A 14,991-nucleotide genomic window follows, 5' to 3' on the forward strand; every position below is an offset into this window, starting at 1 on the left:
ACTGCTGAGCTATAAAGCTTCACCGCACTGTCAGTCCATTGTAACTCCTGCTACTGTTTAGTGTTATCGTAACTTCCACCGCTGCTAGGAATTAATAAGTAGGTTCACTCTTCCTCCACATATTCCTCTTGAATTATAAACAGCGACTCTTAGAAAATAGATACAGGGGATTTTTTTCAGGGATAAAAAGATCAAATAACAAAGCAAAGCAAATTTTATACATGGTTTCAGAGGCATATAGCGGATCAAGGGTTGTCAAAGTTAAAGAAGACCTTTTATTCTATTTATCATTAAATGATTTTTTTCCCTTAAATTATTGTACATTTTTTATAAACAAAAAATATAATGAAAAAATATATATTGAATATTAGGGCCAATTTGCTTTATACCTGCAGTTGTAATCTTGGGGATAGAGTGCACTGGATGACTCTCCCCGTGTTCCCATCTCTCCCTTTGACTGACTTATAGCAATTGCTTATTTTTATTTTATTGGCATATAGATTAAAGCATGATCTTATTTCCCTATTTCATATTACAAACATGATCATTATTATCCCCATTAGGGCTCACAATCAAAATTCCCTATCAGTATGTCTTTGGAGTGTTGGAGGAATCCAGAGTATCCAACGCAAACACTCCCCGTGAACATGCAAACTCCTGGCAGATGTTGTCCTTGGTGGGATTTGAACCCAAGACCCCACTGCTGCAGTGCTACCCACTGAGCCAGTCACATGGCACATAACAGTGAGAGTAGATACGACTTCAAAAGTCTTAAAAAAATTATCCAGAATTAGAAAAACATGGCTACTTCTAAGTCTTAAATGAATTGTCCAAAATTAGAATATGAAGGCTGTGTTTCTTTGCCGTGTGTGATGATGTTTAGCTTTACCGTGTGGATGTCAATGTTCTTTTTCTCTTAAGTTGGGCTTGCATGTCCTATGATATGATTAGAGAATCAAGTCTTCTACTGAAATTTGGTGACTCATTTCTTGGGTTTGTACCCTGATTGTAGTATAATAATTATCCTAAAAAAATATTAAAGCATAAAAAAAGAACCTGAATGTTAAAGGTATACCTTTTTTTCGCAATGGAAACTAATAGTTGATGGATACCACTTTATGACATCAATCACAGATGCCTGTTTATGTCCTTGTGTCTGAATTAAACATAGGTCACAAAGGGAGAATAGTTGATAGAACTTCTTGTAATCACTTCTGTAATGATGAAAATAGTGGTCACCCAGACAGGAAATTAATTAACGGAGTTGACATACTGTAAATCAGCACACTGCAATGAAGAGGGCCTGTTACCAGGTCAATAGTGGCTTGTTTTTTCACTATATTCCACAATTTTGCCATACAGTTTCAGCACGGGCCATTTTATTTCATGCTAATTTTAATTGTCTTTACAAAAGGGGTGTGACTCACAGGGTTATAATGCAGAACAGCCCAAAGACATGCCCCAAAGGATCCTGTGAGCCACACCCCATTTGTAAAGACTATTAAAATTAGCATATCAGTGGGAAAAATATGAATAAAAATGGATCCCTTTTGACCTGGTAACAGTTCCTCTTTAAGGAAAAGCCTTAAAAATGGAATTACAGATCTTAAAGGTATTTAAAACCAATTATTATGTATGTAATTACTGTAGTGGGGCTGTAGATGTTTCAGTAGTTGTAGATTCTGCACAATAGTAACAATAAAATATCTAAGAATAGAGTTAAAATATCAGCCAATTTGACATACTTTAGAAACATATCAAGTGCTAAATGATTGTAGGATTTCATCATAATAAAACTACCAGTGTATCTTTAATAATATAACACTTTACCAGTGTGGCAGATATATTATTATTATCTTCATTTACTTGGCTTTTTTCACACCTCAAGTTGCAAAATCTGCAGTGCTATTACTATATGCATGCAAAATTCAACCTATGAGGTTCCTGCGACCTTTGTATGAAACTAATAGCTGCAAGATTCTTCACACGGTGGGCAATTTTATCTCTTTTATGTAAGTCAGTTGCTTAAATAATATTGTGCAGGTTAGAGCTTCATTACAAGGAGAGCCAAGTGGCATACATAGCATGGCAATAATTAGTTTATCATTGGATACAAACATTGGGAAACATATGTGACAAGTTCCAAACAAATGTTTGTTTCACCCAATAAGCATAAAAGTGATTTTTGCTATCATGATATTGATAACCTATGCAATGAGTAGATCATTAACACCAGATCAGTGGGAGTCCAACAACCAGCACCTACACCAATCAGGAGTTACCAGCTCCAGCAGCAGCCAATGTGTAAAGTGAACAGAGTGGGACGCCATACCTCCATCACACTGTTTAGTGGCCATTTTACTAGATTACATCCAGTTTCTGTCCGTGCTGATAACAGCTAACCGGTGGGGGTCTCAGGTTTCTGACCACCACTGTCACAATACACGTATAGATGACCTTTTCTAAGAATATCCTAAGTAAGTAGAGCATTTATATACATATATATATATATATATATATATATATATATATATATATATATATAGTAAAGCATGTATATATTGCTGCATAAATGTAAAAAGCCCACTAACTTATATTGTAAGTATATTTTGTACAATATGAGCCTGGAGTGTGTTTCATCAAAGTCTTTCTGGTTTCGCTTTGCTCTCTTAGAGTACACAATTCAGCTTGCAGCTTTCTTGTCCGACTCTCCTATACAAATGAATGCTGAGCTATCATGTGTTCTCATTGGGCAGAGCAGAGTAAAGGTCCCCATACACATTAGATGGCTGTTTGTAGAACAATGCTTTGGTTAATCGTTCATCTGACAGCCATCTTGGCTCTCTCTCCCATACAGAGGAGCACTCGATCGGTCATGCTCTCCTGTGTTCTCTATGAGAAAACCACCAACAGACATGATTAATAGTAGGCTTATCTCCTGGAGGACAACAGAGAAATGTAGCCAAAAATCGCAAATGCCCAATTGACATATCCAAGACAATAAGTGGGCCAGCGCCCCCATACACATTATAGTATTGGACAAACTGGTAAATATACATGGGTGTGGACAACATTAGTCTAATCTGTTTGGAGGGGTTTATGCCACAGCCAGATTGAACAGGCAGCAGCTTATCTGCCTGCAAAGCCAAAGTATAGGGTGTTAAAATGTAATCGACCTCAGTCTTATATTCTGTGCTTTTATTTGTCAAAGAAAAGTTGATCAGTCCCCTTACACACTAGATGGTAAGTCAGTCCTGCTGAAATAATGGAATAATTGACTTTTATCTAAGGTGTATGGAGTACATGGAGTAGAGATGAGTGGATCAGACAGAATTCAAATTTGCCTGTTCACACAGATTTTGCTGGGAAATTAGATTTGCTGAAAAGTTATACTCCAAAAATGGAATGTCCTTTATTATGCTCATCGCTCACCTCTCCAGTCTCTCTGCTCTTCATGGTCACCCATCCAGTCCTTTGATCCTCCACCACTTTTAACACTGAGCCAGAACTTCCAGCGCTGATGATGACTGGGAGGGTTCTCTTCAAACTTGTGAAATGTCACAACATCATAGTATTATGTTATGCACCATGACATTGTGTACACATGGGCAGAACCGTCCTGGACCTCATCAAAGCTGGAAGTGCTGACTCAGTGTGGGAGGCTTAGGGATTTCAGTTTGAGCAGCAGAAATCAAAAGATGTGGTGAAGACTAGACGGGTGACAGTAATTAACGGAGAGAGAGATGGCAAGGTGAGTATAAAGATTTTTATTTGAACTTTTTGCTCGCCACATTTTACTGAAACCACAGCTGCCAATTTGCTGAAATCACACCAGAATGAATTACAAAAAAATGCTTTTTTCTTTTAAAAAATTCAAACCCACAAAAAATCCATTCTATAAATGAGGCCAAATGTAAGTAAATGTAATGTTCCTGAAAAACCTCACAATGTAATGATGAGTGATGAGCGAGCATGCTCGCCACTGCTCTGTGCTTACCCGAGTACCTCACTGCTCGAGATGCTCGGCAGTCGCCGAGTATTTCCGTGGTTGTTCGGCGGGAGCTCGGGTCTCCTCCCTGCATGTTTGGCACTCTTTAGAGTGCCAATCAACATGCAGGGATTGCCTGCCACTCACTGTAATGCCGTTGCCATGTTGGTTGTGGCATTACAGTGATTTGCTGGCCGCATAGCGTTATCGAGTCTATATCAAACCTGGCGTGCCAATGTTCATCACAGTCACTCCGAAATTAGACAGTGTAGGGAGAGGTGCTGCTTTGTCAGGGAGAGATTTTCTAGTGTACTAGATAGTGTAGGGAGAAAAAACATACATTACACATATCCATCTTAACAAACAGTCCTTTTGAGGACTAACTAATCCATCTGCAGAGATATCAGGCAGGCAGTGTACATAGGCTGGCAGGCAGGGTATATAGCAGACTGCGGTGTATATAGCGCAAGAGGCTCCATTCCAATTCTGCCTTTTGCTGCTGTTAGATATTTCTATACAAAGGCCGAGGTCTCAGGGGCCAGGAATATTTTTCTTTGGATCTTAATCCTCATTATTTGCTTAAAAAGCAATCCAGAGAACACCATTTTTCTGTGCCATTTGCTTGTTGGCACTGCAGAATACAGCCAGGTCCTTTCCATATTACAGCACTAGATATCCAGCAGTTTGCTGTTGTAACTGCTTACCTACAGGTCAGGTATTTAAAACTCTGTTTTCTCCGACACACTGATCTCATATACGTTGTCAGAAAATACTGCCATTTCTGGCCTCCATTAAAAATTTCTTTCAGTGTGTCAGTGAAGCAATTCACAGCAGTTTGCTGTTCAAAATACTTACCTACAGGCCAGGTATTTAAAACTCCGTTTTCTCCGTCACCCGGGTCACATATAAGTTCGCTCCATACTCAGTCATTTGTAGTGAGCGTAGAATATACTATCCTCCATTTAAAATGGGCAAGACCCATGGCAAGGGACAGGGAACTGGGCGTGATGGTAATGATGCATGCAGAGGCCGAGGACAAGGCCACAACAAATACCCAAATCTTCTCGCCTGACCTTCCTGTTCCAATTTCTAGGGGACCGCAGCACACCACTATTGAACCCAGAGCAGTGTCTAAAGGTTGTTGGTCGGATAGCGAATAATGCTTCCAGTCACTTAGCCACCACCATCACCACCACCCTGTCTTCCACATGGTCAAGTCTCAGTAGCCGTGAGTCTGGACCGCATAATCCTCACCCTGATCCTCTTTCCTCCCACCATGCCGAGAGCCCAGAGACAACTGATCCCACACTTGGACACTCTGAAGAGCTCTCGCCCGGTCCACTTGAAGCGGGGCAAGAGGAGATCGCGTGTAGCGATGCCCAAATATTTGAGCATCCACGGTCACACGAAGGCGACGGTGGGAAAGTGTCACAAGAGGTGAACGATGATTAGACACAATTGTCAGAAACTCAGGAGGAGGACCAGGGTGTGGAAGTGGAAGACATGGATGATATAGCAACTGACCCAACCTGGCAGGAGGACGTGCAGAGCGAGGACTGCAGCATGCAGGAAGACGGAGGCAGAGCACCCCAACAGGCAGAAAGAAGCAGTGTGGTTGCCACAGACAGAAGGCAGGCAACCGTTCCCCGTAACACCAACACGAAGGAAGTTGCCAGTACAACTGTTAGGTCTGGTTGTTTTTTAAAGATTCTGCTAATAACCCCAAAAAGGCCATTTGCACCACCTGCCAGGCCAGCATCAGCAGGGATGGCAAAAAGACTAGCCTGACCACCACCAGCATGATTAGGCACATGGCAGCAAAGCACCTGACTTTGTGGGCCGAACGCCAGGTTCAAGGAACAGTGTCTGCAGGTGGCACCATTGCTTCTTCCACTGTTTTGCATGCAAGCCATTCCCCTGTCCATGGTGCATGCTAAGATACCTCCTGCCCTGCACCTGTCGTTGCGCACTCTCAAGTAGCAGCTTCAGGAAGCACGTCCATGTCCATGTCCCAGCGCAGCGTTCAGTTGTCCATACCTCAGTCCTTGGAACGCAAGCGCAAATATGCAGCCAATGCCCCACAGACCACACTACTAAATTCTCACATTTCGTGACTGCTTGCGCTCAAAATGTTGCCTTTTAGGCTCGTGGAGATGGAAGCATTCCGCAACCTGATGGCGGCGGCCGTCCCTCGGTTCCCGGTCCCCAGCCGCCACTATTTCTCCCGGTGTGCCACCCCCACATTACACAAGCACGTGTCCCAAAACATTAGCTGTGCACTCAACGATGCAGTTACCGGGAAAGTCCACCTAACCACGGACACGTCGACAAGTGTTTGTGGGCAGAAACGGTACATCTTGCTGTCGGCACACTGGGTTAACATAGTGTAAGTTGGGACCCAGTCGGACCTTGGGATGGAACACGTCCCCCCGACGCCAAGGTTTGTGGGCCCTAGGTCAATAAGGGTTGGCCCCACAGTCTACAGCTCCTGCACCTCAACATCTTCAGCCTCCTCCTCTTCAGCCTCCATCTCCGAAATGACCACATCAGTCACAAGCTGGAAGCACTGCAGCACTGCCTCGGCCAAGCGGCAACAGGGTGTGCTGAAGCTAATATGCATAGGTGACAAACCGCACAATGCTGAAGAGTTGTGGAAAGCTCTGAAAGAGCAGGCAGATCTGTGGGTCATACCACTGAACCTACAGCCAGGCATAGTTGTGTGTGACAATCGCTGGAACCTGGTGGCGGATCTGAGGCGAGGCGAGATCACACACGTACCATGCCTGGCCCATGTGCTTAACCTCATGGTTCAGCGGTTTCTCAAATCCTACCCGGAGCTGCCGGATCTTCTTGTTAAAGTACGACGCCTGTGTGCCCATTTTAGAAAGTCCTCTACAGCTTCCGCCGCCCTTGCCGTGTTTCAGCAGCGGTTGCAGCTTCCGGCTTGCAGACTGGTCTGTGGTGTTCCCACGCATTGGAACTCTACACTGCAGATGTTGGGAAGGATTTGTGAGCAGAAGAGGGCAGTTGTTGAGTACCAGCATCAACAAGGCCGTCGGTATTTGTTCAGACTCCACACCTAAGACCTCAGGAGTGGACATGGATGTCAGACATACAGTACAGACCAAAAGTTTGGACACACCTTCTGATTTAAAGATTTTTCTGTATTTTCATGACTATGAAAATTGTACATTCACACTGAAGGCATCAAAACTATGAATTAACACATGTGGAATTATATACTTAACAAAAAAAGTGTGAAACAACTGAAAATATGTCTTATATTCTAGGTTCTTCAAAGTAGCCACCTTTTGCTTTGATGACTGCTTTGCACACTCTTGGCATTCCCTTGATGAGCTTCAAGAGGTAATCGACTGGCTCCATACCATCCCTGGCCACATTCACCTGTCCACGTGTTTGTGGTTAGGCGGTCCTTCCCAGTGAGTGCACTGGGGAGGGCATGGGTAATGTTGTGGGACTGGGCTTGTGGAAGGCGGATACGATACCGGGAGAAATAGTGGTGGCTGGGGACCAAGTATAGACACCCGGCCGCAGCCGGCATGAGATTGTTAAAAGCTTCCGCATCCACGAGCCTAAAAGTCCATATTTCAAGTGCAAGCAGCTGCCCAGAAATCTGGCAGTTTAGTGTTGCGGCCTGTGGGTGGGTGGGTGGCTGGCTGCATACTTGTGCTTGCATTCCAAGTAACAGAAAACTAAGCAGAAGGTGGCCTCTATCATCATCATGGCCTCACCTTGGCACTATGAACTCTCCTGAAGGAGAAGTCAGGGCCCACCGGAGGAGTCTCTGGTTCTCTGGTGGGCCCGTCCAACCCTGCCGATAAGCAGCCCTGGCTAAGAAAAGTGTGGGGGAAGGCTCCCGGACATTCTATGGCTGCTTCTTTAATGTGGATCAGACATGCTTATGCATGTTATTTCTTAAACCGCATTGCAGATCAGGCCATTGTCCAACTCTGTATTCATGAAATTAAAAGCACAAAGAAAGATGTTTGTGTGTCAAAGCACCACCGACAAGTGCAAGTTGATGTTGGACGGGCTGCCATAGCTTCTGCAACAAGCTGCATTAGATGACTTCCTGGGAGAAATGACACCCAGGGTAGATACGGTTTCCCTCTATGCCAGGCCTTTCACCAAGCTAAATACAACTCTCATTAAAAAAAGCTGTGGACTGCCTCCGCACCGTCCCTGGCCACATTCACCTGTCCATGTTTTTGTGGTTAGGGTTTCCTTCCCAGTAAGTGCACTGGGGAGGGCAAGGGTAATGTTGTGGGACCAATGCTTGTGGAAGGCGGAGACGACACTGGGAGAAACAGTGTCGGCTGGGGACCGAGTATGGACACCCAGCCACCGCCGGCATGAGGTTATGAAAAGCTTCTGCCTCCATGAACCTAAAAAGCCACCTTTCAAGTGCAAGCAGCTGTCAAAAAATTGGCAGTATAGTCTTGCAGCCTGTGGGTGGCTGTATACTTGCACTTGCATTCTAAGGAATGGGGTAGGAACAACTGAATGCTGCACTGGGACAAGGACATGGACGGTGATTGTTGCAAGTCTGCAATGACAGGTGCATGGCGGGAGGCATCTTCGCATGCGCCAAGGATCACTTATGATGGGCACACTTTTAGGCAGTGACCTGGGAGTCAGAAATGCTTCCAGAGGTCTTCCCCATGCTGTTCCCATGTCTTTTCAGTGCTGTATGCATGTGTCTGATGATGTGTCACACACCACATGGCCATATAAGGTTGTAAAATGCTAAAATAAAATTTCCCATTGAATGCATTTGTCACTGTTGAAAGCAATTGCAAAAGTGAAAAAACGCATCAAAAATGCTACGTGTGAACATAGCCCAAGGTGTGGAGGAGTATTTTTGTTTTTGGTCATTTATTTTGCCTTATATACAAGTCATTACCCTGGAAAGGATGTTCCTTAATATATTTCCCAGGAAAATCTATTTTGGTTTTGTTTTTGTATGTTTTATTGTGAGTCCGTAAAAGTGGCATAATACTCTGACAATATTGTTGACAGCAGTGACCTGGGAGTCAGAAATGCTTCCAGGGGTCTTCCCCATGCTGTCCCATGTCATTTGAGCACTGTTCCCATCGATTTGGGCAATTTTTAGGCCCTCTGCAGACTTCCAGGGGGAGCCGCCTGAAAAATGCTCGAGTTTCCCATAGACTTACATTGGGCTCATTGCTCGGGTCGAGCACCCGAGTATTCCAATTTGCTCGACCCGAGCAACGAGTACCTGAGCATTTTTGTGCTCGCTCATCACTAGTAATGATGTAAAATGTAAAAAAATTAAGATTTGTGACGATGGTCTCCACGCACCTGTCCCAACTCAGTTCCACCCATATAAGCAGAGCTGGGAGAAACTGCCATGAAGTCGCCACTAGTTACAAAATCCAGGCTCGACTTCAAGTTCCACCTAAATTTTGTGACTTTTCAAAGCTTCTACTACAGAATTCTGCTGTGAAAGTTTTAAATATCCAATGTATCCAAATAATCCTTTCCTTACTTGACACAATTGCAGACAAGCTCTGTCTATTGAAGACCGTTATGTGCATTCCTCCAGTAGTTACCATTGAATTATCATTATAACCCTAAACAATGGCCACTCATAAAACAATGATAATTAATGACACAGTATTATGAGATCATTTATGCTATATGATATAGCATATAAGAAGATGAAAACATAGAAAATAAATTGCTTAGCGGTACACTTCCATTAATACTGTATTACATGGGACTATTGAAAATATCTAGCCTTTCTTAGATTCGGATAAAGCAAATAAGTTAGAAATGCAGGTTTGCCCAGTCGTGGCCCAATATTCTCACTTTTTAAACCACACTGCATTAGACATATGAAAAATGTATTCACAGTCATGATTTTATTTTTTGAAATTTTACAGTACCCAAACCATTTTACAGTATATACCACTATCCCTCTAAAAATTTTTTAATTGATGAGGCCCAGTAATTTTAGCACAATAATACAGAATGGTCACTCTCATTCAGATGGGTCCACACTTAACTTTTCTTTAAGTTAGAGACTACGTCATGAGAAATATTTAGATTTGAGAGTCCTCAGTGGTTGATACCTTTTAATGGCTAACTGAAAAGATGGTAACAGGTTGCAAGCTTTCGAGACAACTCAGGCCTCTTCATCAGACTACGTCATAAAATTGAATGAAATCTCACACTATCTAGTAAAAGGTATATTTTATTAATGAGAGACTATGGTCAAAGGATTCTTTTTTAACATAGTCGCATATGGTTGTTTTGCAACATCCATCAAAGGCATTTGTTACAATCATCCAGTAAAATTTACAGTATATACAGTATATATATACAGTTATATGAAAAAGTTTGGGCACCCCTATTAATCTTAAGCTTAATGTTTTCTTAAAATTGGTGTTTCTGCAACAGCTATTTCAGGTTGATATATGTAATAACTGTTGGACACAGTAATGTTTCTGCCTTGAAATGAGGTTTACTGTACTAACAGAAAATGTGCAATCTGCATTCAAACAAAATTTTACAGGTGCATAAGTATGGGCACCCTTATCATTTTCTTGTTTTAAATACTCCTACCTACTTTTTACTGACTTACTAAAGCACTTTTTTGGTTTTGCAACCTCATTGAGCTTTGAACTTTATAGCCAGGTGTAAGCAATCATGAGAAAAGCTACTTAAAGTGGCCACTTGCAAGTTGTTCTCCTGTTTGAATCTCCTCTGAAGAGTGGCATCACTGGCTCCTCAAAACAACTGTCAAATGATCTGAAAACAAAGATTATTCAACATAGTTGTTCAGGGGAAGGATACAAAAAGCTGTCTCAGAGATTTAACCTGTCAGTTTCCACTTTGAGGAACATAGTAAGGAAATGGAAGAACACAGGGACAGTTCTTGTTAAGGCCAGAAGGGGCAGGCCAAGAAAAACATCAGAAAGGCAGAGAAGAAGAATGGTGAGATCAGTCAAGGACAATCCTCAGACCACCTCCAGAGAGCTGCAGCATCAACTTGCTGCAGATGGTGTCACTGTGCATCGGTCAACTATACAACGCACTTTGCACAAGGAGAAGCTGTATGGGAGAGTGATGCGAAAGAAGCCGTTTCTGCAAGCACGCCACAAACAGAGTCGACTGAGGTATGCAAAAGCACATTTGGAGAAGCCAATTTCTTTTTGGAAGAAGGTCCTATGGACTGATGAAACAAAGATTGAGTTGTTTGGTCATACAAAAAGGCGTTATGCATGGCGGCAAAACAACACAGCATTCCAAGAAAAACACTTGCTACCCACAGTAAAATTTGGTGGAGGTTCCATCATGCTTTGGGGCTGTGTGGCCAATGCCAGCTCGGGGAATCTTGTTAAAGTTGATGGACGCATGGACTCCACTCAGTATCAGCAGATTCTTGACAATAATGTTCAAGAATCAGTGATAAAGTTGAAGTTACGCAGGGGATGGATCTTTCAGCAAGACAATGATCCAAAACACCGTTCCAAATCTACTCAGGCATTCATGCAGAGGAACAATTACAATGTTCTGGAATTGCCATCCCAGTCCCCAGACCTGAATATCATTGAACATCTGTGGGATCATTTGAAGAGGGCTGTCCATGCTCGGCGACCATCAAACTTAACTGAACTGGAATTGTTTTGTAAAGAGGAATGGTCAAAAATACCTTCATCCAGGATCCAGGAACTCATTAAAAGCTACAGGAAGCGACAAGAGGCTGTTATTTTTGCAAAAGGAGGATCTACTAAATATTAATGTCACTTTTCTGGTGAGGTGCCCATACTTATGCACCTGTCAAATTTTGTTTGAATGCAGATTGCACATTTTCTGTTAGTACAATAAACCTCATTTCAAGGCAGAAACATTACTGTGTCCAACAGTTATTACATATATCAAACTGAAATAGCTGTTGCAAAAACACCAATTTTAAGAAAACATTAAGCTTAAGATTAATAGGGGTGCCCAAACTTTTTCATATAACTGTATATAATTTTTTTTAAATATGCAGAAACTTGATGGGTGCCATAAATCTAAGCATCCATCCAACATACTTTTTTCATATGTGTTTAACTTCTTGGACCACATCACTTAGGATATGTCAAGTTTGGAGAATATGTAAGGAAGGACACATCTGTTTGTCTAAAATAAGAAAAAATAATAATAAGTCAACCTACCGTTTATTATCAAGATGTATTCTGCACTGTTTTTACCAATGGTGTTAGTTGCTTCACATCGATATGTTCCATTGTCTGTTTTGTTCAAGAAAGATATTGTTAAGTCATGTCCACTTACGACCATCCTGTCTGGATCTGGAAGTTCTCCACCATCCTTTGTCCATAATACTGGTTCTGGTCTGTTTAGTAAAAAAAAAAATTTCCTTTAGTCGGAGTAAACTTTCAAGGATTTATTATTGACTTCAAAGGGAGATGTTTAAGTCTATCTGGCAGCAGACAATTAGAGATTTACATTTTATCTCCGTTGTTTGGGATTTGGAGGTCTGTAATCGTAAACCTGGAGCTCCATATTCATTTAATAAAGAATCAGCACATTTTATATTATATACTCACATTCTCTCTGTGAAATCCTTATATTTCTTACTCTTACTTAAAGCTTTGTAATATAGATGTAGATTTAATTGCAAATATTTTAAATGTTTAGTTTAAGTGTTAAAGGGAATGTGCCATCAGTGAATGATATACAGTATGTTTAAATCAGGTTTTTTAAATTAAAGGTATAAAAATAGAAATATATCATAATCTGCATTAAATGTGTATATATATATATATATATATATATATATATATATATATATATATACATATATAAATCTTGCAATTTTTACATTGGCTGGTCCTAAGAAGGAAGACTCCAGCTGCAGCCAGTTGTTTTACTTCCAGACACAGGTAAATTAAAAGAAAGGGAGGTGCATGTCGGATTTCTTGAAATATAGTGTTTAAGTCAGGTTTCTAGGTTAAATGTATTAAAAAAAAGAAATAAAATAACAATCTATATGAAAAAAATAGAAATCTTGCAATTTTCACACTAGCCGCCCCTGAGGGTGGAGAGTCAAGCAGCAGTCAGTTGTTTAACTGCCAGACAAAGGCAAATGAAAACAAAAGGAGATGCATGTCTGATCTCCTGAGAAATGTTGTTTAAATCAGGTTTTATGATAAATATATTCAAAAGAAAATATTATCACAAAAAATAGAAATCTTGCAATTTTCACACTGGTCGCCATAGAAACTATTTCAGACTCACATGTTTTGTTTTTTTACAGAAGACTTTTCAGAAGTCTCATTATCATCACAGGCATGACTTCAATGTCTGAAAACACCTCTATACATTGCTGATAAAATCACAGGATCCACCAATCATAATAGGTGATGTCACAGCTTCCCCTGCTCCTTCTCCCTGTACAATAAATTATGCACACACTCATTAAGTGCTTTAACACAGTGACTAGGTGGTAGTCTGGTGCTGGATTTGAAATGGGTCCAGGACTTTCTGTGATCTCCCATTTCAGTCCAGCCAGGGCTGATGCTGCTCAGCATCATCGTCACCCCCAACACCTAGCTTGTCCGCGAGCACTGTTTATCTCCCAGGTAGTTGTGCCTAACAATGTTAAGCCTGGGTTGCAGAGAGAGACTGGGCTTGCGGAGTCTAAGTACAGAGTTTGCCGTACTGAGCATGTCCGTGACCTGGCGGATCATGATTCGTGGTTTGGCACCCACCTGACCCGGTGACCTGGCACCGCCTGATTGGTTCACGGTTAAAGTCACCAATGGCGCGTCGGTGGGCAGGGCTTAGTCTTTAAAAGGCCCGCCCACAAACATGGCGACGCGCTCAGATCATTTGAGCTGGTTGTTTGTGGTGTGCACGCTTAAACTCTTGAGCTCCTCAAAGAGCCATAGCTTTATGCAGGCAGGTAGCTTGAGCCATATAGAGCCGGTCTGCTCAGTCCTGTAGCACGCCGGCTGAGTGCACGAATACCCGGCGGGTATCACATCCGCATACTAGCACCAACTCCTATAGCGTAGCGCCTGTACCGAAGACAGGGCTACTGCTTCTTCTCCGGTCACACGTCTCCCTGCGGTTCTTGGTTATTGTGTGAACCGCTTTAGCGCCATTCCCCATAGCATAGCGCCTGTATCAAAGACAGGGCTACTGCTTCTCCCACGGTCGCACGTCTCCCTGCGGCTCTTGGAGATTGTGCGAACCGTGTTACCCGTCCGTGTGCATTAACACGAAGGGCTAAGATAGTTGATAGGTGTGTCGCCGGTCGCTCTCCCTCCGTGCAGTTAACGGAGATAGAGCGTATCGCTTTACCCGGTCCGGTGTGCTGTTAACACGGATGGGTTATCAGTTTAGTTGTCGCTTTCCTTTCCACCCGGAAAGTGTTCGGCAGCAGTCCACTAGGCTGCATTGCGGACCCCTGGGTCGGTTGCGTTCCATTAAAATAAAGTTGTCTGCAACCGCCCTCCTAACACTAGGGATCTAAATCAGTTGATTGCCGCTAATGCATGCTGATTTTTATTTTTTCCTTTTTATTGCTGCTTATGTATCCATGCATTTCCTGAAAGAACAAGAAGCAGTGTCCACTTTAGAAATTATAAGACTTTTCTTTATTTTAATGCAGAACATGATGTGAAAAAATAATAAACAAAAAAAACTTTACAAAATTTTTTACTTTTTTTAACTAATTTAAGTGGTAGGTGATTTTCTGATGACATATTCCCTTTAAATTTGGATGATTTTAAGGTATTGCATTGACTTTAATATATTTTGAGCATCTGTCAACGAGGCTGTAGCACTATTCCACCATGAAACCTAAAATAATTTCTTGATCGCAAGATTTTTATCGGCTGTGATTTTCTACTAGGAGACTTTATAAATGACCGCATCACTTAAAAGTCACCTAATGCACTCTAATAATTATTTTAAATACAGTTCACATCTCAAGCTTTAAATAC

At 42.0% G+C, this 14,991-nt stretch overlaps 1 protein-coding gene across 2 annotated transcripts in view; it reads right to left on the bottom strand.

The window, feature by feature from the left end:
• CADM2 (cell adhesion molecule 2) overlaps window positions 1-14,991 on the bottom strand; it is a 612,895-nt gene that overhangs the window by 163,544 nt on the left and 434,360 nt on the right. For both annotated transcript variants that reach the window (XM_073668208.1, XM_073668209.1), the window contains exon 6: window positions 12,196-12,374. In XM_073668208.1, coding sequence (XP_073524309.1) covers window positions 12,196-12,374 — 179 coding nt within the window. The remainder of the gene's footprint in view (window positions 1-12,195; window positions 12,375-14,991) is intronic.

This window comes from Phyllobates terribilis, unplaced genomic scaffold (genome assembly GCF_046119375.1).
Source record: "Phyllobates terribilis strain yellow unplaced genomic scaffold, ASM4611937v1 Scaffold_2__4_contigs__length_985480577, whole genome shotgun sequence".
Lineage (NCBI taxonomy): Eukaryota > Metazoa > Chordata > Amphibia > Anura > Dendrobatidae > Phyllobates > Phyllobates terribilis.